The sequence below is a fragment of the Excalfactoria chinensis genome, chromosome 1, assembly GCF_039878825.1.
Source record: "Excalfactoria chinensis isolate bCotChi1 chromosome 1, bCotChi1.hap2, whole genome shotgun sequence".
NCBI classification, from domain to species: domain Eukaryota; kingdom Metazoa; phylum Chordata; class Aves; order Galliformes; family Phasianidae; genus Excalfactoria; species Excalfactoria chinensis.
The window spans coordinates 22,941,279-22,969,020 of NC_092825.1; the positions used below are offsets into that span (position 1 = coordinate 22,941,279).

At 43.9% G+C, this 27,742-nt stretch overlaps 2 protein-coding genes across 3 annotated transcripts in view; one reads left to right on the forward strand and one right to left on the reverse strand.

Annotated features, from left to right (window-relative positions):
- Positions 1-8,397, forward strand: part of CTTNBP2 (cortactin binding protein 2) — a 75,505-nt gene extending 67,108 nt beyond the window's left edge. For both annotated transcript variants that reach the window (XM_072332628.1, XM_072332636.1), the window contains 6 exons: positions 1,007-1,212; positions 1,406-1,591; positions 2,265-2,325; positions 3,254-3,386; positions 5,132-5,233; positions 6,836-8,397. In XM_072332628.1, coding sequence (XP_072188729.1) covers positions 1,007-1,212; positions 1,406-1,591; positions 2,265-2,325; positions 3,254-3,386; positions 5,132-5,233; positions 6,836-6,988 — 841 coding nt within the window. In that variant the 3' untranslated portion in view covers positions 6,989-8,397. The remainder of the gene's footprint in view (positions 1-1,006; positions 1,213-1,405; positions 1,592-2,264; positions 2,326-3,253; positions 3,387-5,131; positions 5,234-6,835) is intronic.
- A 3,120-nt stretch (positions 8,398-11,517) lies between these two features.
- Positions 11,518-27,742, reverse strand: part of CFTR (CF transmembrane conductance regulator) — an 81,458-nt gene continuing 65,233 nt past the window's right edge. The window contains exons 22-27 of the mRNA XM_072352739.1: positions 24,962-25,204; positions 23,091-23,246; positions 16,145-16,234; positions 13,159-13,331; positions 12,205-12,310; positions 11,518-11,885 (exon numbers count right to left, since the gene is read on the reverse strand). Coding sequence (XP_072208840.1) covers positions 11,679-11,885; positions 12,205-12,310; positions 13,159-13,331; positions 16,145-16,234; positions 23,091-23,246; positions 24,962-25,204 — 975 coding nt within the window. The 3' untranslated portion in view covers positions 11,518-11,678. The remainder of the gene's footprint in view (positions 11,886-12,204; positions 12,311-13,158; positions 13,332-16,144; positions 16,235-23,090; positions 23,247-24,961; positions 25,205-27,742) is intronic.

The following is a 27,742-nucleotide window of genomic DNA, read 5'->3' on the forward strand; positions in this document are numbered from 1 at the left end:
TTTTCAGTCTTATCTCAGCACTTTGTTGCATGGCTATGTGTCACCAACTTTTGGTCTTGTGTTTCATAACTAACCTATATATATATATATATATATATATAATGACTCATGCAGTCTAAAAAACAAACAAACACCCCCAAAAAAGAGTTGAATTTGATTTTAAAAAGATCATTATAGATGTGAGATGTACCTTACTCCTGTTGCTGCTAGTCTTTTTCCCTTGAGAACTGTAAGCTGTGACTACTATCATTTATTTATTTCCTAATACACATTTTCTCCTTCACTTCTGTGCTAAAAGGGTGCAATATTTCTTTCTTAAGCTAAAATCCCACAAGAACCACATCCCATCGAATCAATTTTTTGTAATCAGGCCCAGTTGCTAAACCAGACAATCTGGAAAATCCACAGCATCCTGGAAACACAGTTCACCATAGATCAAATAAACAAAACAAGAGTGAGAGTGATGCAGCTGTACGAATAGAAAGGTCCTGTAAGCTGGACAAGCTTGGAAATGGAAGAGTATTGGAAAGGATGCAATCATGAATGAATAGCTTCTCTTTCCTACGCTGGCAGCAGATAGGCTATGAGTGAACACCTGCAGGCATGGAAACTTCTCCATGCACTGGCAAAGGTGAAAGGCATTTGTTGTTGATGGGACGGATGTTTCTGGTGCTTATGTATCTTTCAGGGATATACTTTAAACCCTACAGCCTTATGCCTATGCACACAAAGGATATTTTGCCTTGATATTTGAAGGAGGAGAAGCATCAGCTGATAAAGTGTTTGCCAAAGCAATGTGAAAAAAAAGCTTGGTTAAACATTTGAATATAAAGCAAATAAATGAAATCTGCCTTAATCAAGTCAGTGCCTTGCTGATATGAGATATAATGTTTAAAATATATGAGCTTCCTGAAAACACAAAATCTGATGTGTTAACTGAAGTGTAAAATCTGGAGTTTTCTTCATTTTCTCTGAAGTTAAAGGATCATTTGTGCATCATCTACAGGTGGATGTCCAAGTTGTGGAATGTTGTGATAGCTCCCAGAGTTCAAGAAGCAATACTCTCCAGAGCCTCTGTGAGAAGACCATCTGTACCAGGGCAAACAATAGCCCAAAAAAATCCTAGCCAGGGTCAACAAGCTGTTGTTAAAGCTGCTCTCAGTATCTTGCTAAATAAAGCCGTTTTGCATGGCTGTCCTCTGCCCAGAACAGGTAAGTGTGAGCAGTGCGGAAAGCAAGTGGCTGTGCGTTGCCAAAGTGAAGCTTACAAATGTTTGGTTCCCTTTATGAAATTTCCATGAGACTTAATTTTAGTTATGATGGGGGGCGTGGATGTACATAGTAGCCAAAGAAACGCTCTTTGCAACGCTCCGTTCCTTATAACCGTGTTCTATTCTTGTTTCAGAGTTAGATAATTACATAGCAGATTTTAAGGGTGGAAATTTTCCCTTATCTGTGGTTTCAAGCTACAAAAACTGCAGTAAGAAAAGAGGAGAGAATGCTTCTTGGAGAAAAGTGAGCACAAGTCCTCGCAAAAAGTCAGGCCACTTGTCCTCCCAGTCATGGAATAAGCAGGATATAAGTAGTGAAGGTAAAGTTTTCTGTTTTGAATTGTGGGGGAAAAGAGTGTGGGGTATAAATTGGATAGCTTTTGTCCACGTCACAGAATAATTTTCTATTGAACAGCACTCGTGTTTTTGTTTACTGGTTTAAAAAAATTATTCACCTTTTCTCCAAGTTACTTCTTTGTGGCAATGAAGTATCCTAATTTTTCTGTGTTTGTTCTAATTTCCTTCCTGTTGTCTGATAGTGAGGCAGGCCTGAGCTCTGACAATGGGAGATGATAGAGCAATGGTTTCACATCATACTGCCTACAGTGATCTTCCTTTCATTTCTGTGTTTTTCGTATTCCAAGTAAGGGTAGGCAGTGTTATTTTTTGTTGTTGCTGTTTTTTTAATGAAGTTAAATCTTTTCCCACTAATGAGTGGCTTCTGTTTGAGAGAACCAGTAAGTGTGGATCAAGTGCCGTGCACAGAGAACTCTTGTTTTGTCTTCCACACAAGGACTGGCCATCACTGCCATCTTAGCTGCTCCTAGAGCTACTCTAACAAGTTTCAAGGGGAAGTATTACAATCTTTAGAAGACTTTATTGACATAAGAAGCCAATAAATAGCTAAACCTTTCCCCATTTATCATACATTTTATAATGCAGAATTTAATGAACATAATAATCCACTAATAAGTCGACCTCTTTTTTCTGCAGGTATAAAATCCAAGACTATGTTGCAACCAAACTGTAAGAAAAGAGCTTCTCTAGCCACTAAGTAAGTGGCATGGCATCCATGGCATGTGTAACACTTAGAAAACAGTAAGGATGTTGAAATTGTGTTGTAACCCCGCACGTTACAATGAATAGCTGAAGAGGTTGTGAATGATAATGTTTTGGCTTTACATCTGAAGAAAAGAATGCTTTTCAATTTCATGTCTGAGAGAAAACAAAATTTATGTACTTCAGTGTAATTTTAGAATCCATTTCTGTAATTCAAACCTTGCAGCTCTTTCTGTTCTTTTTATGTAACAGAATAGCCTATGACTTAAGAATATTACATAACTACAAATACTCTGCCACAAAAAGCCAACCTTAAGCTTTTTTCACATGGCATTACAACGAAAAAGAAAGCTCTCCTCTAGCTCTTCTGGCTTACTGAATGGAAATGTGGAGTTCCATACATGCACTTCAGTCCAGTTAATGCCGAGTTTCTCGGATATGAATTAGTCACAGGTAGCTGTACCTGAGATTTTACTTCCATCTGAAAGCTTCATTCCACCACGTTCACAGGCACAAACAACACAGAGTTCTTTGTGCTTCCAGTACGTTGACTTTTTTAAAGCCCAGATGCTTGGAATTAAGTCCAAAAAAAAAGAATAAAATTGATTGCTCCATTGAAAAAAAAAAAAAAAAAAAGGAGTCTTTGAAGGCAGAGGTTAAAGGAATCCTCCATTAAAATTTCAAAATGGAGAGAATAATTTGAATAGAAATAACATTTGTTAAGACATAGCAAATATTGGCAACTGTTAGTGCTACTGAGTTAGACAGCTTTTTCCTTTGGTGGGTTTAAAAATACTTGGAAAGAACAAACTTTTTGGTTTTGTATAGCAGTTCTTTCAAAGCTGTACAATGGCTTAATTCTCATTGTTCTCCCTCTCGGTTTGTTTGTGCTGTTGTTGTTCATGCTGCTGTTTTTTCACTAGATCCTCAGAGAAAGATCAGTTGAGAACACTGAATCTAGAGCAAAGGCTGTCCCTTGGTTCTGACGATGAAGTAGATCTTGTCCAGGAACTTCAAAGTATGTGCTCCAGCAAGTCTGAGCCTGATATAAGCAAGGTAAACTCAAGGTTCTTAAATAATTTACATCATTAGTATATGCAGGTGTTTGCTAAATGGTTTGAATAAATTTTTCATTTACAGACACTACCTGAACTGAAGAAAATTATAAAGCTATTTGGCAATAATCCCAAATCAACTAATAAATTGTACATTTGAGGAAGACTGTTTTGGTTTAATATGTGTTATTTTAAATTACACCTTCACTGTCTTGAATCATAGAGGTTTTTGCATTAGAAGCTAAAATGTATTAGTTCCCAGGTACTAGAGACAGTAGCATTCTTTGCATTATTGTTCATCTTCCTCTGGGAAACCTTCTTTCAGTCTTAAAAGATCCAGAAAGGGTTTCTTCATAGGCACTGTGCATTTTGTTTCTTTTAATCCCATTAGGCATCAGAGAACTGTTTTTAAGCTCATCTAATATGTAGGCAAAATTAAGTTTAAATGCCCCACACAAGAATGGATTGGCAGTATTCTTTTCCTACAAAAATAGGAAAGAAGCTTGAAAGACTTGCAAATTTGGGATAGGAGTGGGTTTTAAGTGGCTATGGAAGACTTTTGGAGCAGAGGGCAGAGACATGGACCTTTCTTACCTTTCCTTCCATACCAAAAGCTTCCCGAGCTCCTTGTAGCTGTGCCTGTTTTCCATGTTCCCCTGCTAGCGGTGTTCACACTGCAGTAGTTGATCCACATATTCTGAAACCCAGAGCAAGCACTCTTCATCAGTCCCAGGCTGCTGTCAACTCAGGCTGTTCACTGTATCCTCCAGATTCTCCTTGAACAGCAGTTCCATTCATTTTACTTTATTAAGCAAGCTGCTTGTTCTTGAAGATAACCGTATTTTTATTAAGAAATGTATGTTTGGGAAGATTTTTCAACCTGTTTAATTACATCCTTCATTGTGTTATTTTGTTGGTTTCAGGGGGTGATTATTTGGTTGTGGAATTTTTTTGATCTTTGATTGATTTTATTATTTTACTTTAAAACTTACAATACTTGGGTGAGTCGCATGGCCCACACTGGTCAGATAATCCTTAGTCAGCAGGGATTTACTGTATCGGCACTTGACAAAATGGGATGTGCTAAAAAAAATGGCAACGAACTTAAAATTGTGTTTAATAACATTTAAAATGCAATTACTGGTTGTTGACAATTCAAGGAAACGCGGGTTAGATGAGGAAGGAGATAGATGTCACTGTCTTTTGTTCAGTTTCCTTATGGTGGGTGGAACCAGCCATGATTGTAATTTCTGTTGTGAATTCCCCAGCTGCCTCGTAGAGCTTACAGCAGTAAGGATGCTGTTGTATGTTTGCTTTGTGTGATGTAATTCTAGGCTGCCATCAAAATAAGTTCGTCAACTTTCTAATTAGCTCTTTCACCGTATGTTCCTGCCACCTCTGCTGTGATGGGATTAATGCTTTTGCAGTTGCACAATGAGTCGGGTCAGCTCACCTCAGAACAAAATATCAAGGGTTCAGTGAGGTCAGAAGGCTGATCATATTGTAGCTGTTGCTGCATGGTCACAAGTTTTGATGGAAAATACCAGGAAAGTAATGTGATGGGAGAAGGAGAATATGACCATTCCTTTCTGTAACATCCTGGGAGGCAGTTAAAACTCATTGGATGTTTCTGCGTAACACTAAACAGAAACTGCAAGATAATCGAGTCAAGATTCCAAAACTCAAAAAACAAAAACATAATTTCTGCTGTGAATAAATCTTCTCCTTTTTCTTATCTTTTTTTAGATTGCAGATTCTAAGGATGCGCTACTGATGTTCAGTAACTCTCAGAACAAGCCAGTATTTTCAGCAAGTGGTACTAACCCAAGTAAAACAACGAAACAAAAGGTAGGTAAGAATTTTATAGCAGGGTAGGGAATGTGGCTAAACATCAGGTGTCTCTAAAATTTGAGCTCTTGATTGGATCCCAAGAATTAGCGCTCCAGTGCCCTGTTCATTGCAAGAATAAACTGTCACCATAGGAAACTTGGTGGCACACCATGCTGTGTTTCTTCCATGTGGCTTAATGGAAATTAAAGATTCATTAGACAGTGGATGCATTTATTTCACAGTTTTCATGTTTCTATAAAGCCATCTACCTAGGCCAAGCATCACTAACATTCCTTCAGCGCTGTAAGTTATTTGCATCACATTTTGAAAGAAATATTTTTTTAAAACAATTGAAGCTATGTAATAAGTTTGCAAAAGCTGAAAACTTTTTAAAATTCTTTATATAAAATTGCTGGCTCGTGGTTTATTTTTAAACCATCTTCTGCAGTGCTTACCAGTGATTACTGCCCAGCTATCTGCTGCTGTACAGTTGCCCTGGCTTATTATTTATGAGAGATCAAAATAAGCCCGTCGTTACAAAGTCGGTGCTTATGGGAAAAGGGAGTCTGAGTGTGAACAAACTTGAGTAGCTGAAGGGCGGTTCCAGAGTGGGAAGGTGCACTGAATACTGCAGGAAGGTGTAACGGATCCACTCGCTTTTCTTCTTTTCAGAAATGGAAAATAATCCTTTGTGGTTCCCAGACATCTTTACAATAAAATACACCCAATGCAGTTTTCATTTTTTTTATGATAAATTCCTTTTCTTTCCTGGTTTTGAACACTGAAAGATCCTCTGAGCATACAGCTCAGTTAACCTCAGCCAGCACAGAGACTGTTGTCTGTGTTCTCCCAATAGGCACTGGGTTCCTCTAGATGTCAATGCAGGCACTTTATCTGATGGCAATAAATTGTCTTCTGGAAGTACTCAGTCTGTTCTCTGTAGGTACAATGAATGATGGAATGGCTTGGGCTACAGGGGACCCCAAGGATCATCAGTGAAGTAGCCCTGAAAATAGTTTAACTTGTGCACACAGGCATTAAAAAAGCTATTTAGATAAGATGGCAGACCACCCTCATCATCATCTTTCTTCCTACCCAAATATTTAAAATCTTAAGGATATTTTCTGTAATTTTACTTAAAATCCATAGGACAGACTCCAACGGTTGGCAGTAATTTTAGTATTGTAGACGCACATTTAGATGTGCAGCTTTGGAGTGTTTCTCTCAACATTCAATTCAGGCAATCCAAACCAGAGCTTTATATAGTAATGATGATTGCATCATGTGATATATAGCTGTAAATTTTTCCCAGTCGTTTCTCTTCCCTTTTACAACTCCTGCTCACAACATAAGACATACCTCCTCAAATTGAGATGTTTGAGAATGATACTGAAGGTTTTTGAATGCCGATGCAAAAATCTCATTGAATTCTTTTGGTATTTTAATACGTTTAATACGCCACCGTTTGTTCACCAGGCAGTCAGACACTGTCATGTTCATCTGCGAAAGACTCTTAATGGCAGAGGTTCTGTGCGGGTGGCGGGTTCATTGGTTGGTTGGTCGTTTTCCAGCTCTGGCTACAATCATTATTTGAACAGAAATGCTTTCTTGTATCCACAGGATGGAATCCGTCCTCTCAGCAGCAGTCGAACTGTAGAAAGCAGCAAATCAAAGACGGAGCTGGGTGGTTCAAGAGTTAAATCTTTCCTTCCTGTACCGAGAAGTAAAGCCACCCAGCCTTCTCAGAGTACTAAAAAAAAGCAGCAGCAGTAATACAAGGCAAATAGAGGCAGACAACGACACAAAAAGAGAGATTTGGAATTTGCACACACACACAAAAAAAAAAGAATAGAAAAATGTTACAATAAACCTGCCTACCATATGATTTTCTGTGTTCACACAATCTCTATTGCAAAAACCAAGCACTCAAATATGTAAATAGTTGTTTTTTTTAATAAACTGTCTCCCTGTGATGTAAAGTTTGTACAGGACCACAGTTTCATTTGTATGTAAATCAGCTGGAAATTATATGGATTTAGAGGTCAGAAACGGGCAGCTCTGCCACCTTCCTAGATTTCTTTCTGTTACCAAAACAACTCTTGTTTAAATGATGACATTCAGGGGTATTACCACGCGATTCTGTTTGTGTATATGCTGTACATAAATATATATTCTATTAAGCTCATGTGTTGAACTGCATTCAGATGAGTTGCACAATGTGTACAGTAACGGCTTAAAGCTATTGTACATGCATTTTAAAGACGTTTTTATCTTCACTTAATGAAAATCAATGGAATGTGGCAATAACTAAGATGATCGGAAGCGCAGATCAATTACTTTCAGCTCCAAGCCATATTAATACTTTGATTTCCCCATCATCTGCCTGCTGGATTGTGATTCTGTTTTTCCCAAGCTTCTCTTCATCTTAACTGTCATGACTTTATGTTACGACTTTTACCTTTTAAGAAAAGGAAAGAGATTGAGAAATTAAAATGCAATAAAAGTTATTTTTCTCAGACTCTTTTTCTTTGGTAAATTGAAGGCAATGCGGTCATTTATTAACGTAGCTTTTATTTTTTACTATTGCGGAATTTATATGCTTCATTAGTGTTTTAAGGGTATCCAAGAGAGAATAGTGTTTTACAGAGGCAGATTTTACCGGAAAGGAATGTGAGCAGAAGCCTAACTGCAGTATCATCAGAGAGAATGGAGTAGCAAAATCATGAGTTACTGTGTAATTGTCAATTTCTGTTGTGGATTGAAGATGTAATTGCTGTGAAATGACACTTGAGTTGCAGATAAAATGAAGTCTTGTAGAGCATTTTCCCAAGATGGGGGGTGTCCATGAAGGGAGCATCTGCCCGCCCTCCCCTTACGTAGCTGCAGTTACCCAGCTGTGCGTTGCGCAGAGCGGCAGCACTCCCGTCTGGATACCTCACTGGGGAGGTAGTAGAAAACGTGGGGTGACCCTGAGGTCAGACCTGGTTGTCCTCTCTGTTGTGTTCTCAGGAGGTGGTTTGAGAACCATGGGCAGAACGTGTCTGTGTGTGCCATCTCCACAGTAGCGTTTGTAACAAGGTAATTCTGGAAGAGGAGAAGTCAACGTAACTGCTTCCCAGCACCTCACCTTTCTATGTAAAACAATCAGCCCAAACTCATGTCAATAAAAGTTTTGTACGGCATATTGTCCATCTTTCTGTCTCTTAGTCTGTGTGTCTGTTTTATCTCCCTAGCTGTGGCCTGGCAGGAGTTCATGTCTGTAATCATTTCCTCGCTGTGTATTTAGGAAGCGCTTTCAGTGATCACTGTTCTATTGACGCTTGAATGTTGTCTTGCACCAGCAGTGGCTGCATGTTGCGTTATTCAAGGGTGATTTCTGTAGAATCCCATTTTGTGGTATGAATTTTGGTGCTGACAAATGGGACGCTCCTTTTACCATTGGCTGCACAGCGCGTGGGTCACGTGGAGCACCACAGGCCGGGAGGCAGCTCTCAGCAGTGAGCATCCCTAACTATCCATATTCTGCCTTGCTTCGAAGCTCTGAGGATACAGCTTACAAATGAAGAGTTCACAGTGTGTTTGTGTGGGGTGCTCTGAGGCAGTGCCCTAAAACCTGGTTTTAGGCGTGCTGTCAGTATTGTCTGTGAGGATCCAAAGTCCTCTGTGCTGTACGTGGAGTAAGAACCTGCAGAGGAGCGGGCGGCTCAGCTCATTGGCTCATTGTTTGAAAGTCAAGTCTCTGTTGCTAAATGTAGCGTTGCCTTTCAATCCTCTCCTTTCTTCCCAGCCCGCTGTCCTAATCTCTCTCCATCTGCATCTGTTCCCTGGGTGACTTCTGTCTGCTGTCATTCCGTCTGTCTGTCAGTTCAGTGCAGCCTCTGATCTTCATTTGTCTTTGCTCAAATGGTGTTCTGCAGATCTCCGAATTCCATCTGATCTCCAAACACTCTCCTCAGGCCATATCAGCTCTTAGGCACGAAGGCCACATCCATTCCACAGCCCCAGCGTGGCCTTTGCATTTAGACCCCACCTCCCCACGCTCCTTACATGTGGATCAGTCCCTTCAACCAGAGCCCAAAAGAACATCGTTCTCATCACCTGCTGATGGCTCTGAGTCTGAAACTCCCATATAAAAGCTCTCAGCATGTCTAGGGCAAAACCAGAGGGCATGAAACCCTCCGGTTGCATTTATAAGGATTACAAGTCAAGACCTAAATCCTAGTGAATAAAATTGTAAGTTACATCATTTATCCTAAGAGCAGGATATTGATTTTGGAGAACGTGAGGGTTTATAAAGGAGTCGTGTCACTGAATCACACTGAATGCTGCTTAATGTCCAAGATTTTGAGGCACCAGTTAATTGTCCATTAGTGAGCAGTTGGACGTGTGGCTCCATGTGGATTTTGGTGCTCTTCTTGTCCAGCACTGACCAATGCTAACTCACAGACAAGCTGTGCCCAGCTAAATGCCAAGTGGGCGCCACACAAAGGACAAAAACGTTATGCGATAACTGTTTAGATGTCTAATAGACCGCAACAGACTGTGAAGTTCTGATCTGACCGTCAGCAATCTGTGCTCATTCAGAGTCGATCAGAAGGAATGGCTTCAAAGGGTTTGTGCTCCCAGAGCTGCCATGTTTTGGGGTGATGTCCCCATTGTGGGCAGGGTGGGACAGGAGGGGCGCAGTGAGGCACTTCAAGCCCAGGGAGGGACGTGGACACTGAGCACTGCATGGAGCCGGTAGTGCTGGGCCAGGGCAGGAAGGCTGTGCAAATGGGAGAGGTGGAACTCACAGAAAGACTCTGGAGATAACACGGGCAGTCCTTGAGTAAAACACTACAGCTGGTAAGGCTCCAGTTAAGCAACTGCACAAGCTAAACTGTTGTTTGGGACAGCAGCCCAGAGAGACACCACTGATGACGATGATGAAGCTTCTGTGCATGGGGATTTTGTATACGAGGCGTACAAGGATGGGGGGATGTGCACGTCTGAGTTTGTTTGGGCTGCTCCTGTGTGGCCACTGCTGTCCTAAGAGGCCCTTGGTGCTGAGTGAGCCATTTCTGGCTGCCCTCTTCCTCCTCTGTACTTCAGGGCAGCTGCAGATCCTTGGCAGGGCAATTTCATTCTCTTAATCATTTTGGCTGCTTCTGTGCAGGCTGCAAGATTAAACCTTCCTATTAGTGCTGGACTCGGCCTGCTCCTTGGTCTCCATTGCATGCCTACACACACACCTGTTAGTACAGATGCGTGCTTTTGGTGACAAAGCACTATGGGAGGGGTTTGTTTTATCCAGTGTGTGTGAAGTAAAGCACATGTGATGAGGAGAATCCACCTAAATAGTGTCCAACCTATGTTATGAAGGCCATCGTTATGAAGGCCTGGGCTGCAGCCTCCTCTCTGTCCCCATACAGTGCAATGGGAGCAGCCACGCAGCTCCCCAGCTCACCATCAGGCAGAGCCCAGCGAGCTGCTCCCACTGGCTGCAAGGGCTCCTCTGGAGAGCAACGTGCTCCTCCTGATCACCACTGGCAGCGGACACTTTCCTTCTCCTCCCATGGAGGAGCGCAGTCTTGGGGCAGCACTCCTGCACTGGAAGCAGCAGCCTTTTGCCCCTCCAGCTTTTTCACGGTGCCTTCTGGGAGCACACAGGGCTGTGCCTGGGGGACTGCGGTGGGAGTCAGGGCCTGCAGCCACCTGGCTGGGAATGGGGTGCCACCGGCTGCTCAGCCCAGCGCCCGCCCTGCTGCTTCAGTGTAAAACCGTTCAGCAGCGGCCGTGGGCACGGACAGGGCCGGGCAGGGACAGGGACGGGCACACGGAGAGGGCTGGGCGGGCGGAGCGGAGCCGGCCCCGCAGCGCCCCCTGCTGGCGGGCGGCAGCGCAGTGAGGACGGGGACGCGCGGGGCGGTGTAGGAGCGGTGTAGGAGCGGTGCAGGAGCGATATAGGGGCGATATAGGGGCGGTAAAAGGGCGGTATAGGGGCGGTGTAGGAGCGGCCCGGGCTGTGGCGGGCGGCAGGTTGCTGCGGGCGGCCTGTGCCGCTGCAGCGGCTGTTTGCGCCGGCCCGAAGCTGCCCCTTGTGTGTGTGCGGGCAATGCGGAAGCAAAGGCCAAACAGCGTCCCAATACACAAGTTTTTGTACAAATATATTTTTCTTTATAGTACGGAATCACTTTTAAAATACATCATCTCCTTAACAAACGTTGGCGACAATATTAAAATAAATAACATATCCTAGAGAAAGTTCCGTTTCATCATAAAACTGCAAACCAGAAGAGTATAAAAATCCCTTTGAAAGTCTGTGAACCGCCGCGCTGAGGAGAACGCGGCGCCCGGATCCCGGGGCGGGGCTGCGCCGCTCCGGGCGGTACCGAGCAGAGGCGCGGAGCGCAGAGCAGGCAATGCCCGCAGGCAGCTGCCGGCGGAGGGAGGTGAGCGGCGGGCCCGGAGGTGCCGGTGCTGCTCACAGCCGCGTCTCCTGCACCTCCTCCTCCGTCTCCTCCTGCAGCGCGCAGATCTGCGGCCTGGGCTTGCGCTTGCTGGAGTTGCGGCGGTGCGCGGGGAGCAGCTTGAGGCGGTCGGCGTGGCTGATGGCCTGCCGGAGGGAGCTCTTCTCGCTCAGCAGCTTCTGAATGGATTCGTACTGCCGCATCTTGTTGTCCTCGATCACCTGCGGGAACATCGCACCCCTCCGATGGGCGGAGGCCGCGGGAGGTGCCAGCACACCCGCCCGGCTGAGCCCTCACCGCCCAGCTCACACGGTAACGCAATATACAGATGTCTAGGAATGACATCAACGATTCTCACCGTCGGATGTTTCCTCAGAAAACCTTTTCCCCCGCATGCCCTTCTGTTACTCAGAAGTGCAGCCATTCTGCCCTGGCCGTGGTAAAGCTGGGACTGGTGGCCTTTAAGGTCCCTTTCAACCCAAGGCAATCTATGACTTGTCAAATGTAACAACAGTGCAGGAGATGGGGGAAGATGCTCACCAGGAACCGCTGGCACTCCAGGATGGCTTCCAGCCTGTGCTCGGAGAGGATCACAGTGCAGTCTGCAAACGCGTGCTTCAGCGTTTTCCTGATCACCTGGGAAGTTCTGTAAGGCAAATAATCGTTGGCACTCAGACTGCAACACACATCACTCACAGCCCGTAACTGCAGTTGTGGTATGTAGTCATTCAGCTGCGTGCTGTGATGCCCAGCATGCTGCAGCTCTGCTGGGAAAGCACTCATCTGCTCCAGCATGAAGGTGTAACTGAACTTCTCTGACACTCCATGCAGAAACGCCACCATCTCTAACCATGCCACACAGCGCAGGCGTTCTTTGGACCTAAGCTACGCTCTTGCTGTTCTGGCTGGAGATAGATCAGCTTGGAGTGCTGAACTCATGATGGTAAATCCCAGTCTGATGTAAGCTTTGGGGTTTGGATTTGCTCCCTTTTGTTAACAATTACAGCACCCACCATGCTGGAGCATTTCTGTTACCTTGCACTGTGATGGTAGCACAACAAGAAGGAACAGTGAGTTCCAGCAGGCACTGAAGAACATCTGAACTTTCTGAACTCTGCATTTGATACTGCCTGATTTCTGGCCCTCGCACACAAGGCCATGGCGGACCAAGCATGGTCAGTGCCCTGAGGACAGCCCAGCAGCCATCACTGTGTGTCCCTCTCCCTCCTTCATGTAGCCCAGCCAAAGCAGGACAGCCAGCATGGCTGAGCTGCTGCTGACACAGCAGAAGTGAGTTGCTGCCCTGCTGGAAGCCGGCTCGGAAAGTGTACAACTCCAAGGTGACAGGTTGAGTGCATCCCTTTTCCCCAAGGTCTGTTCCCAAAGTTGAAATCAGGCTTAGAACCAGACCTGAGGAGTTACTGAAGGTTTCTTTAGGGGGTGCTGCCTCACCAGTTTGGGGATTTCATACTAGAACACGTGAACAAAACGTACATGGGGTCCAGGTGAGCACTGGGCTCGTCCAGCAGCAGGATTTTAGCCTTACTGAGAACGGAGCGGGCAAGGCACATCAATTGCTTGTGCCCGTGGCTGAGGACACAGCCTCCATCCACAAGAACAAAATCCAGCTGGCCTGGGAACTGCTCAATCACAGACTTCAGCCCAACCTGCCAGAGAGAAAAAGGAGAAATGGATGAGGCACAGTTACTGCTGACTGCGGGTATGATGAACAGTACCTTCTTTTTTCTTGCCTTTTGCTCCTGAACAGAAAATATAGATGGATAAAAACGAGTGTCTGTCCTACAAAGGCTACAAGCTGCTGTCTGGACACTGAAAAGCTGAATCACACCACATGCCAGGATTTACAGTGGGAAGCTGGGAGTTAATGCTTCGTTTGTTTGTCACATACAGTGACTTCTGGCATTTCCACCCAAACACTGAGTTAGGAGAGACAGAACTTGTGTCCAGAAGTGACGTGTGTCACTGGTAATGTCAAGGAGAGAGATTTCTGAACGGAAACCAGGCCTCTTTGGTTACCAGGAGGGCAAGAAGAAACAAGCAAAATTCCCATGCTGCTTTACAGCAACACAGAAAATAACCCCGTTCACTGCGGTTGTCTCCATGGCTCTGAGAGCATTTCCGTCTGCTCCCTGTGCTGCTCACATGCACTGTGCGTGCTGCTCAGCCTATGGGCGTTGCAGGCATTTCCTCGAGCACCACTGGCAGAATGCTTCTGAAAGCCTTGTGATGGGAACCTGCTTCACCTGAGCCAGAAGTAAACCCAGCGCAGGAGGTGGCTCTTGTATGTTTCTGCCTGTGCTCCTCTTCGTTCTCACAGGGATGGGCATTGTGTTTGCACCAAAGCTTTGCAGCTTCACGTCCAGACTGACTGTGCTTCCTGCCATTTCCAGAGCAGCATTTGTAAAACATGAGAACTGGGAAACATCTGAGAGATGCACTGCTCCAAAATGCATGATAAACGTGCAGTGCACCCTCACAGCTTATATGTGGTGTTTTTGAAGTTCATACTGCTATTTATAAGGAAATCGAGGTCACTGCATTGTCCGTCACTCCTCTTTCAAATATAACGTTTGCCCTTTCATGAAATTCTGCAGCAGGTTTTCAGTTGGAGATGTTGCTTTCTTCGTAGAACTGTGTGAGGTCGCTCTGTACATCTGCAGTTCAGACAGCTGAGTGCCTGAGGAAAACCCAGCCCCACATTAACACCAGTGTGACAGCCAGGCGCTGAAATCCTGGGGCAATGGAAGTGAAACACCCGGCATTTATTCAGACAGCACCTTGCATCTGCAGCCCAACGCAAGGAGCTTAAAAGGTGGCACTGATAGTGGCAGTGCTGTGTAAGCCCTCAGCAGCCTGTGGGTCAGGGTGAAGCTGGTTGTCTGCTTTCTTCCCGTGCTGCGCTCCCGAAGTCACGCTGACTCATTGCCTCCACTCAGCCAGATCTGAGGAGCGTGAGCTGTGTAAACAATCACATCAGTCCTACTGAAGAGTATTAACGGCTCTTTTGTATTTGCTTTGCGTTCTCTTGCCAATTCACTGAAGAACTCGGTGTTGTTACGTTTGGATTTGCCAAACTCCTCAGTGATAAATAGTTCCAGTTATTTCTTCTCACTGTTTCAAGTAAGGTTTAGCTCTTTAAAATCCCAGGGTTGACTCTCACGCATCACCCTCCAGAGCAGAACTAGAACTTGCTTTTATTCAAGAGAGGGAATATTAATCCCCCCCCACTCTCAGGGCATCAGAGAAGCACAGCACTGCTTTGCTGTCTCTTCTAGCGCCAGCTAAAAAGTTCCTGTCACTCCATTTCACCACCAGTGTTGTGATGTCCCTACTTGACAGCTCACTGTGCGCTGACAGTGGCTACTGTCCCCTTTTCCAAACACAGGAAAGAAATTATATAAACCTTAGAGAAAGAGTACAGACAGAGCCAGCCTCCTGGGTGGGAACAAGGAAGCTTTCAGATTAACTCCCACGTTTGTAAGCATTTTATGATACTTGAGACTTGCTACGGACAAGGAAGAGGGAAGCAGTTCATTATGCCATCTGTACCTTAGAAGTAGAAATCTGCTTTCTAGGCTGCAGCATTTCCCCTTCTGTACCTCTTAGCTGCCTTTTCTTGGGGCATTATTCACACCCGTGCAACCTATTAAATGCTATCAGCACCAATAGGTGGCATCTTAGACCTGTAATGTGTGGTGTTTGCTCTCTAGATGGAAACAGAGCTGGAAAAATCTTTCCCCTGATATTGGGGAATTTGTGAACAAAAGTGTTGCTAAAACCTCAATATAAAACTGGAAGAAAGAAAGCCTTCAGGTTTCCTAATATTCCCTAATATTTGATTTCCACGAAGCTGGCGGTGACACAAGCTGTACATCAGCCCGGGTGCGATGTCAGAGAGCACTGCTTACCAGCCAGCTGTAAGCCACACTGAGAGCTGCAACAACCGCAAAATCTTTCGATGAAAGATTCTCACGAGCTGAGTCCAAGTATTTCCTATTGCAGTAATACCAGTCTTCTATTCGTAGCACTGACCACAGACGTTTCTCACTTCTTCTCTTAGATGTTTGCTAGTCATCTCTGCACACCGCAGTTGAAAATTTTCATGTATTTGGCAAAGCATTCAAAGTGATAAAAGATTACAAGGCTTCCACGCCATCAGCTCACTGCACTTCTTTTCTCTCAGGGTCATGCAGCCGAGCCAAAGGGAGCCTCACCTGTGCTCAGTCACTGCATGGAGAGCTGTACGGAAGTTTATCTTTGTGTTTCCTTATTACCCAATAAAAAATTGCCTTTGTCAAAGTTAGGGGGAAAAAAAGTTTATGGCCTTCTGTTATCTTTTCCCAGCACTTTGTTTCAAAGCCTGTATATAAATTTAACATGCGATAACCACTTGTCCTGCGCTGCTCTCCATGGAAGTGCCTCAGCAGAGGGAAACAAGAAACACACTGAGCGGTTTTACCTCCTCTGCAACCTTCCATATTTCTGCATCGTTCCATTGCCCGTAAGGATCCAAATTCTTCCGAAAAGTTCCAGAAAATATGAAGACTTTCTATAAGAAAGAAGATGTACAGGTGGGTATATACAGGTGGAACACTATGTGAGATGCTGTATATTGTAAAGCGTACAGAGACAAAAAATAACCTTCCGTAATCCTCAGATAATGCTTAGTGAAGGTTTTATGTGATTTGGGGAAACGTTGTTCAAAAAAAAAAGAGGGAGAGTTAATCACAAAATCACAGAATGGCCCAGGTTGGAAGGGACCTCAAGGACCATGAAGCTCCAACCCCCTGCCACAGGCAGGGCCACCAACCTCCACATTTAATACTAGACCAGGCTGCCCAGGGCCCAATCCAGCCTGGACTTGAACACCTCCAGGGATGGATGGGGCATCCACAACCTCCCTGGGCAGCCTCTTCCAGCACCTCACCACTCATAGTGAAGAACTTCCCTCTGACATCCAACCTAAATCTTCCCTCCCTCAACTTAAAACTATTTCCCCTTCTCCTGCCATTATCTACCTTTGTAAAGAGTTGACTCCCCTCCTGTTCATGGGCTCCCTTTAGGTACTGGAAGGCTGCAATGAGGTCACCTCCCTCAGCCTGTCTTCATAGGGGAAGTGCTCCAGCCCTCTGATAATCAGGGTTAATAACTGTATGTTCAGGTTTTGACCACTGTTTTAATAAAAACTAACCCAAAGTTGTCTATAAAAATGAGAAATATTTCAACAGTTTTCAGACTGGAAGATTTTCTATATTTTAAGTTTGGAAGAAGCCTTTTAAAAATCTTGTTTGATCCTTTATTGCCCGTCCCAGTCCCATCTCAGCAGAGCCCTCCTGCCTCTCTCTTGGTGCCAGCTCACAGGGACCAACCCAACCCAACCCAACCTGGCTGCAGCACCACCACACACACAAGGAGGCTGCCCTGAGGGATGCTGCAGGCATAGTCTCTTCCTCCTGTCCTGCACCTCCCCACTGTTGCAGATCATGATGAGGATGCACATTGCTCAGCACCAACAGAGAATCCTTCTGATGATGCACTACGGTTTAGCACTGAATTGTTTTTTTTCATCAGTTTAGACAAGCAGCTATAAATGAACTTGCCTTAAATATATATATATGTGTGTGTGTTGTGGTTGGAATAGCAGTGAGTCAGACAAAGCTAAATATTTGTTTCATCTCTTTTATCACAGGGCAGGTGTGTCAGGCTGGTGGAAGTGGGGTTCTTCAAGTGACACTGAGGTTGCACTACAGTTCTTATATGATAAATGGAAGCTATTGCTTTCTGTGTTGCTCTACACCTGCTGCTTACAGCAAGGAAACTTGCTCTCAAAGAATACAGAGCTTGGGAAATGTTACCAATTGCATGTGCTCACCTTGTACATACAGAATGGACATCAAGAGGAAGCATTTCAGCGATTACTTCTTTTGTCTTCCTAAAGAAAATATTGATTTAGAGAAGACATGCTGAAATGCCAGCGATCCGTAGCCAAATCATTTCTTGTTGGAGTTAAAGCAAAGCCTTGGTAGCTCAAAGCTACTGAAAGCAACAAGGGATCTGCTGGGGTGGCAGAAATTGGCTGAGAGCACATATGTAGGAAATACTGTCCCAGCGCTCAGCCAGTCAGCCACAATTTCCATCGGACCTAACCTGGGAAACTGGCATTCTTTCATCAGATTTCAGAGTGATTTATACGCACGTTTATATCCATCGTTTAATTACGATTAATCAGAAGTGTGTGGCAGCTTAAAATAAATTGTATTAATACATTTAATGAAGAGGTGCAAGGCATTGCCAGTAACTTCTTTGGTATAAGAGGGAAGGAAGTGCCCCACTCGGGAAAGCAGAAGGAAAAACCAACTGCACTCTGCTGCCATGCAGTTACTGGGGGGACTCCCCTGAGAGCTCCCCACTGCTCAGCCAGCCAGCGTCCAGCAGAGCTGCAGTGCAGGAAGTGCTGTGCACAGGCAACAGTTACAGAAGCACATTTGATAGCTACCAGGGGAAGAGAAGAGCCTTTCCTTTGTAACCATCGTTTCTAATACCACCGAGTGCTTCAGTGAAGAACAGCCCTGTCCCTTCCCACAGCCCGATTAGTTTGTGTGCATGGGACTACATATTTGCAGCAGGATTAGACTCCTACAAGCACTGGGTGCGGTGAAAGTAATGGTTCTGTGGAAGCAGGGTCAGACCTGGTTTTGTTCGCACTTTGGAGCACCATGCATTTAACTAATGGAGTAGGTATTTTCAGTTCTCACTGATAAAGGATAGTCAACTGAACAAACAAGTTTTAAAGGAGATTGAGCTGAATAACATTCCTGCTGAAGTGCAGCAGGGAGAGAAATAAAGGAGACCACTTTCTCCAGACACTGCTGATACTTGTAATAGCTGTGGCTTTCAAGAAGCGGGGCACTAAAAGCAAGCTATTCCCTGAAATATGTGTTTTATTTTTTTCCCACAAGGTAAATATTGCTTTGTCCTGAATTCTGGTACTTCTCCATCCTTTTCAACACCTCCTTCCTCTCAACTCATTAGAAACCACATGGGCTTCACCTGAGTAAATATGGTGTTAGGTACGTGGGCAGGTACAGTCCACTTTAAAAGAAGCAGAAAAACAAATCTGAAATGCCAGAAATTCAAAATGAAGAAAAAAATAAGTGACTGCCATGGGCTTGTGTGCCATTCATAAATATGGAGGAAGTCGGAATAAGGAGAGTGATGGAAGGAGAACTGGGCGGCTGGGAGGACTGGCAGTAAATGTGGAGCCATTTCCTGCTCTGTCAGTGTTCAGCCTGGAGGGTAAGGAGTGCAGGTAGTTGCTCAGGGCTGACATCCACCCACAAGCAAAATGCTTAGGAATATAAATATGGCCGTGTTTATGTTCTGCCAGCCCCACATACTGTAAATCAACCCCACTAATCCTCCTCAATGGCTAGAGCCTCTGCATGTTGGTTACAGAGTTGGGTACACCCAGATTGTGCAGATAAGCCTCCTAAGTGATTTAAGTGTTGTGTGTAGAACCAAGACTCTCACAAACCCAAGGAAATGCATACAGAAGAGTAGGGAATCCATTTAGAAGAGGCTGATAAAGAGAGAAAATATCCTGGCTGTGAGCAGCTGCTGATGAGATGGAAGACCTGGGCAGGTTCCCAGCCAGACCCATGGGCTGGCACCTCTCGCTCTGCTCTTACAAACCCTTCCTTGTTCCCATCTGCCCAAGGCTGGAACATCCTCAGAAGCACAAGAGCTGCACTTACAGAGAAATCCAGTTAACAGCTATATGACCTACATGTTGCCTCCTCCTACATACGTCAAGACAACAGTATCAAGATGAAGGAAAATGAATTTGGCATCTCAGTGTCTGAGTTAGAAGTTTTATTGTCCTAAGTGTCCTTTAGAAACTGTGCTGACATTAAGATATTTACAGTCACCAATAAGAGCACATGAGTATGAAAGAGCTTTGGCTAATTTTTTTTGCATCCATTTCTGTAAGATTCAGAGTTGTGTTGAAGATGCAAAAACCTCTGCCTCCAGTGAAGCTCACTGGGAAGCAGAAGGGCTGTGTTCCTGGCAGCACTGAAAGCATGATGCAGAAAACAAGATACACTGCCCTTAATGAGCATGTAGTGTTTTTGTTGACCTCCACCAGTGTCCTGTGCATGGGCCTGGGGCAGGAGATGCTCCCAGCTATGGTGATGTTGAGGCATCATTGTGGAGGAACAGCTGAGTTTCCCAGCAGGATGCACTGCAAAGGAGTGACCTGGGAGGGTGTAATACAGCCATCCTGGTGCCACCTCCAAGAGTGAGCTGTCCTGGAGAGTCTGAGAGGCACCGGAACAGTGCTGAGGTGGACAGACAGACAGGCAGATGGAATGAACAGAGAGATGGCTACTGCAAAATGTACTAGGAAGAGAAGCTGCCAAACGTTACTTCTTCAGGGAAATAAAGGAGGCAGAGGGATTTGATAGTTTGGTTTTTTCAGCTGGCAATCCCACAAACTGTAGTAGTCTTGTTCTCCATACTAAGCTTGATTTTAACTCTACATGGAGTTAAATGCTGTGAAATCTGTCAGGATGGTTAAATGTCTAAATATGAGCGGAACACCACTCAAGGCTCAAGGAAACACCCACTCTGACAACTTATGGATCTCAGGATTCCTCAGTTGTTTTAATGGGGAGCTGTCTCTGGATCTCCCGTTATCCCTTCATAGCCAAGTTTCTGAAGGCTTCTTTGTCAGACTAACTCAATTAGATATTTCAGTACATGATCTTCTTGAGGACCTGCATGCAAAAGAGCTTCGCTGTGTAGAAAACAGGTGCAGGCACCTTTCTTCTCCAAACAGGCTTGAAACATGCTAGGGAAAGTCTTGGGGATGAAGCCTCAGAAAGAACTGCCCAGAACGATGAGCTGATGGGCTGGGATTCGGCTTCAAGCAGCCTGTTATCGCTGAGCGACTGATTTCCATGAGAATTACAAACATCCTGTAGGAGCACTGCTGTGGTTGAGGCTGTGCTTAACCAACGCCAGCCTTTGATGAGGTGCAGGAAGGAACTTCCTTGTGGGCGCTCCAGGAAACTCGCTTGATGTGATTTACCAGCTCATGCACTGACAGCTGCATCTGATACACGGAAAGGAGAAGACAGATCTCTGCCTTCGCTGTGGCTCACTGAGATCCCCGAGTGCCCCTCGGGCTGTTCCAGCAGCACCCACCTGGAGCACACTGCAGTACGTGCTGCCACTGGGACACTGTGGGTGCTACACAGCTATCTATTAATGGCACTCCCATTGAAGAATAATTTAGTCTCCTTTAACTTGCAAAATGTAGGGATAGGGAAAAGAAGGGCAATGCTGCAAAATTTTCCTAAGGAAGCATGCCTCGGGTTGCATTAGCTCCATTCCTTCACTGTTAGTGAGGCCTCCCTCATGTGACTGCACATCCACATGTTGTTATGGGATCTCCTCCCAGGAAAGGCAAGGGGACTTTTTTTTTCTTTATATTGTGAAGCTGCAGGTGAATGGCAGAGAACAAAAGGCTCTCTTTGTTCTGCTGGGAAAGGCTGGGCGGAATGTGTGATTTCTCTGAAGAGAAGACTAGTGAAAACTGTATTTCATTCTGAATATGGGAAATTCTGAGGCATAACGTGCAGCTCCTTGGCAAGGATTTTGGATAGAAGCTGCAAAACGAAGCAAGCAAACAGATTGGCAACTGGAGTGATTTCCACAGAATTTGGAGCCGGGGTTCTTTAGTACTCTTCAGCAAATGTTATAACATACTTCTCCAGACTAAAGCAACACCATACATGCAATCTCTGCCCATCTTGACACAGCTGTATTTGCAATCTCTGACACAGCTACCTTGACCCAAAGGGGTGACTTTTTTTCCTTGCTTGCAACTGAAAGTCATGCTGACACTACTGAACCAGCAGTAATAAACAAACAAAAGTTTACAGGACTAGACATACATGAAGGAGCTGCAAAGCTGAGAGAAAGGGTGACAGATCAGCTGTCACAGGGCAGCACGCCAGGCAAGCCGTGGCTGCCAGCAGAGCTCAGCCAGGAGGTGAATCTGAGCAGCAAACTCCCTGTAGCACTCCTGGCTCCTGTAGGGTGGGTGTGTAAATTGACAGTGAAAGAAAGGGCTGCTCCAGTAAGGTCAAAGTGCTTAAAATTGCTGTCTTTGAGATAACTGCTGCACCCGCAGCAAGTCTGTAGATGACACTGAGCTGTGTGGTGCACATGACACGCTGGAAGTGAAAGGTTGCCACCCAGATGGACCTTCACAGACTTGAGAGGTGGGCCGTGCAAACAACATGCAGGTCAACCTGGCCAAGTGCAAGGTCCTGCACATGGGTCTGGGTAATCCCAAACATCAAAGAGGCTGAGAAATGAGTGAATTGAGAGCAGCCCTGTGGAGAAAAAAGTGGTGCATTGGTGACTGAAATGCTCAACATGAGCATTTAATGTGTGCTTGCAACCCAGAAAGCCTTAAAGATAGCATTAAAAAAGTGACCAGCTGCTGATTGGAGATGATTGTTGCCCTCTACTATGCTGTCTTGAGGCCCTACCTGGAGCACTGCATTCAGCTCTGTGGTCCCTACCATATGAAGAACACGGATCCATTAGAGCAGATCCAGAGGGATGTCACAAAGGTGCTCAGAAGGCTGGGAGCTCCTCTCCTATGAAGATAGGCTATGAGAGTTGGGGTTATTCAGCCTGGAGAATAAGAGTCTCAAAAGAGACCTTACAGTGGTCTTTCAGTACCTGAAGGGGGCCCACAATAAAGCTAGAGAGGGACTCTTTAACACAGAATCACAGAATGAGAGTGGTGAGGAGCAGAAATAGGTCACTGTTGTGATGCTGTGGATGCCTCACCCTTAGAAGTGTTCAAGGGCAGGTTGAGCAACCTGGTCTAGAGGAAGGTGTCCCTGCCCAAGTTGGAGATGAGTTAATGACTGAGCAGTTCTGCTCCTGACCTATCTAAGAAAACAGGCAGTGCATTGTTTTCACAAATTAACCATAATACATGATGTAAGGTTTTAGAAAACAGGAGGTGAGAACATCGCTGACTGTATTTTATTTTCTTTAGATGGCACTGTCTTATTTCAAATCATGACGTGTCATCCACTTCAGAGGCAGGGAGAAGACAACACTTTTGTTTGAGGGTGCTGTACCTTCTCATTTGTGTAAGAGCTCTTGTGTGAGTGACATAGAAATACTCAAAATGTAGATTTTACTGCAAATTATCACATTCATCCATCCATCCAACGGTCCTCTTAACTAATTCTGTGCATTTTTTCTGTTCCTTGGCATAAAGCAACTAGCTTTCAGCTTATTATGTGCATATTAGTGTACAATCAAAACATTAAAAAACAAAGGCCTTTTTGCTGCCTCTAAAACATTCTCATTACCTGAGGAATCACTCCAAAGGCTTTTCTCCATTGCTGCAAGCTGACTGTATTCCAGGAGACACCATCAATCTGGATATCCCCTTCTGTATTCAGCAGTCTTAAGAATGCAAAAAGTAAAGTGCTTTTTCCTGAGCCAGTTCTTCCTAAAAGGCCCACCTGCAAGTTAACAAAAGCAAGCACTTCATATTGCTTATATATTAACCACAGAACAAGGCAGCAGCATTTAGAGATCTTAATAGTGCAGAGCAATCCAAACTGATGTCAGTGGGATAGTGTAGCTTGTTCATTTGGAAGTAATAAAAGTCTACAGCAAGGGCTGAATGAAACACTGCTCCAGACTCTGATTTGTTAGTGTAAACCTTCAGAATCAACTAAGAAGGTAAATCCACGAGTCTGTACTTACCTGCAGAACAGAAATTTCCTTATATATTATTCCATATTTTGTAACCACCATCCAAAGCTGAGATACTGGCTTTTTCCACAGCTGAATTTTACACAGCGAATGCAGAACTGTCATTCGACAATGACAGTATAAATGTAAAGGTGGTGAGGTGACATGAGGACCCTTCCTATTGTCTGACATCCTTTCCATTACAGTGCCTCAGGCCAAACAAGACAAGCAAAGGTCTGTGGTGGGAGTTCTTCCCTTTCCTGCTTCCCTCACTACAAGGCAGAAACACATCTCTTTGGTTTAAGGAACAAACTCATTCTGGAAACACTACCTCTGCATACAGGGTTCATCACTGGAATTGGATAACATTTCTAAACCATAGTCACTGTAAAAGGGATCTTTGTTTTAATTGTTTTGCCTCAGAAGTGTACAGTACAAAAGTATCTTTCATTTCCATTACTGCATTGCTTCAAAGAATTATCCAGGAAGTAAATCAAGCAGACTACAGAAGCACCCAGACCTCACAGCCCAGAAATCACAGACTGCTTCCCCTCCAAAGGCACAGTTGTTTCGAGATGATGCTACAGGAACCCTATTACCAAAACTGCATGCCCTCAAATTTAGAAATGAAACATGTAAACCAATATAGATCTGTCAACTCTGAAAGACAGGTGCTGTTCAAAGTAGGACCTAAGAGCTGCCTCATGGCAAGGCAAGGCATTGTTGCTGAACCTGTTTTCTCATCTAGGTGTCAGAGTTAAAACTGGCTCTTCATCCATACGGCTTCAGCTCAGGAATCTTTGCATGAACTTCAAGTGAAGAGTCCAACATCTGCCTAAGCACTGCCCTGAAAATAAAGTTCTTCCCTGAAGGTAAATCCAAGCATGCATGAAGATTAGTTAGAGGTTCGTAAGCCTTTTAAAGAATAGAACTGCTTATCATTTGCTCTATAATAATTTGGCACAGCCCATGGCACCCATGGAAGGTCCCTCTGAGTACCGAGCCGCTGGTGCATTACCCTTGGCACGCTGGCCAGTATTCTTTCATGTCCTGTTCCACCTGGGTCAGTCTGCCCCTAGCATTTGCACACTTCTCTGTCCATAGGAGGAGGAGGCCAACTTCAAGCACAGAAAAAGGATGTGAAGAACTGCTGCAGAAACATTTTATCATCTGTGTGTTATTCTCCTCATGGTCAGGAAAACTCCTCATCGTGCTTCACTAAGGTACAAACAGCTTCAAGATTTCTAGGGTAATTAAGTCACATTTCCTTACTATTTTTGTGCATAGCTAATCATACTAGAGATGAGCTCTTTTTAATAATTTTCTGTCATTCAGGTGATTTAGATGATTATTTTGTTCTGCAATAATTTCCTGCTTCTATCTACAAAAAACTTACTGAGTCAGTAAACAGTTGTATAATGACACTTCCATAGTAAAGCCTAATAGAAGTCAGACCAAACACAACAAAGCAGTGTCTCACCGTCTGCCCTGAACTGATCGAAAAGGAAATGTTTTCTAAGACAGCAGTTCCTCCTTCAATGTATCTGGCTGTAAGGTCCGTCACAGTCATCTGTCCCCCGGAAGGCCAGTTCTTCTCATCCTTCACGTGCCTGTTTTCAATTATAAGGGCATCTGAAAACTGGTTGTTCTTCTGTGGCTTAATGGTTTTCATCTCCTCTGTTGGCATGTCAATAAATTTAAATATTCGGCTGACAGACCGCATCTAGGAATGAAAACAAACATTATTCTAATTGTACTGAGCTATCAAAGCTAACAAAATCAAATTATTCCTAATTTCCATCCAGAACAGCGAGTCTCTTTTCTATGTAAGTTATACTGCTGTATGACTTTAAAAGGTAATATATACTTATAGGTGTACTTAAAGGTAATATACTTCTTTTACAGAGCTCTAAATTATTTTTCTCTTGTACAATGATAACGTTGGCCAAACATTTAATTCCCCTTCTTTTATTTTTAAACGAGCACAATAGCTCTCTTTACCTTTATAATGTACAGTAAGAACAGCAGATAGAAAAGCTGTACATCTGAAATCAACGATCATGTAAGCAATCTTGGAGTCTTCAGCTCCTTCCTCCCGTATGGGGTTGCTCTACTTGAAAACTGAATTTCCTTGAATAATGATTAATCTTCAAAGATAAGCAGAATGCACGGAATTTGAATAGGTCAAGGATCAGATAATAAAAAGTCAATTTGTCTCCTTTGCAAGAACGTCACTGGACAGGTGGTCATAAAATATATTTTTAAGTGTATGGACAAGTTTGTTCTTGGGCACTGGTCAATTTTAGGTCCTGAAGTTCATTTCCCTAGCTGCTTTCCCCTTTAACTAACGGAGAGCCATCTTAGATCCAGTCACCCTTCATTCTCCAAGCCTAAAGAAAATCCAGGTTTAAGCCTCTTTCTGAACATATGTTCTCCTTCCCCAGACCTACCAGTTCAAATTTATCTTTCCTGTCTGATAAGAATTTATACAGCATTTTGCATGACATTTACAGGAATGCTATACTAAAGTGCCAATACTTTCCTATCTATATTAAGGAATATCTTGATTAACACGTCTTAGGATCATACACATTCTTTTCTTCACAGTCACATCTTACAGTCACCCTGTAACCAAGCAGTGGTTGGCCAAGCTTTCCTTCACTTTAGACATTTCTAACTGAAGAGATCCTTACTTACAAAAGAGGTTGTTATTAGCAGTTCCTAAGTTTAAGCCTTTGCACTTTGTTGTCTGAACTCTGTTTCATATTTGTCATCTGAGGTCACCTAATACCTTTAACTCAGTGTTCTTTACGTTGACGCTGCCTTCCAGCTCTGTGCCTTTGGCAGTTTTCTTCAACACACCTTTTTTCTTTTCATTGAGAGCATTAGAAAAAGATTAAAACAAGCTCAGTCACAAACCTAATCTTTGTTGAGTAGCCTCCCTCTAGCTTAATACCTACAGCTTAATGCCATTTCCTTTCTATCTAACTCATTAACTAGTTTACAGTTCTTGCTATAATCCCGATCTCGTTCATTTACATGACTTGTGAAACAGAGCCACAGCCAGTGCTTTCCTGAAGAAAGATGAGATTTACTACATGACTTTTGTCCAGAAAATAAATCATCAAACACAATTATCAAGTTATTCTAACACATCCTAATTCCAGCACATCTGAGTCTATTCCCTCTGTAAGCTTGGTATCTTCAGTTACATCTTCAATATAGTTTCTAAAGATTGCTGCCACCAGAGTAACAAACTGATGGTGGGATCAGTGCCTTCTGATCTCTCTTTCTCAACCCAAAGAAACATTTGTTTCTCAATCACATGCTGCCACTGCCAGCTTGGTGGGTTTGTTCAAAGCTGTGGCTACTGATGGCCAGATTTGCAGACAGTTCTTTCTGAACTCTGGAGTGGGATGTCCAGTCCCATCCAGCCTGAGTGTATTCATATGTGCTATTCCAGCCCCATTTTACAGGTTTAACTGACATGCCAAGCTGCAGAACCCAATCATGTTCAGTTTAAGTTTCTGGTTTTAGGTGGACCAAATCACTGGCAATGTACGTGTTTCTCCACTGACTGTACCCCTCACTTCAAAAACAGGTGAGCTTCCCTACACTGTAGATTGCATGCACCTTAATCCACCTCATCTTATTAACTAGTCTTTATTCTATCAGAATTTTACTTTTGAAAACAAGAGTAAACTGTAAGGTACTGTCAGTTCTTATTGGCCTTTAAGTCTTTAGCAAAATAAATACGTAAATACATACACGCATAACTATAGCATCCAAGAGGATTTAGGCCTTATTATGAGTATTTATTCTCTAATATGTGCTCCCAGTATCACATTGCTCTTAAATGATATTATAGAAACATCTCTGTACATTTTTGACCATATTAATCTGCTTTTGCATCCCTTCAGTAAACTCATGCTACTTCCTTCCTGCTCATCTCTTCAGATTGACAAATCTCATTCAGTGGATTTTCCATGCAGAAGCAAATATATAGTGCATGAAAATACTGGGAAAATTGCTTAGTTCTCTTAGCATCCAGAAACAAAACTGTGACAGAAGTTTTGAAAAGTGTGCTAACATGGCAGCCTATTGATTGCAATTTTCAATTACTGTGCAAGAAGGGAAGGCACAGCCATCATTATGTTAACGTATGAATGCGTTCTTATTTTGATCACACAGACAGGAAGACTTTGGATGAGACAGGCCATTTTATTCTTTCTGACTGCACTCAGGAAACCCCCATAATGAA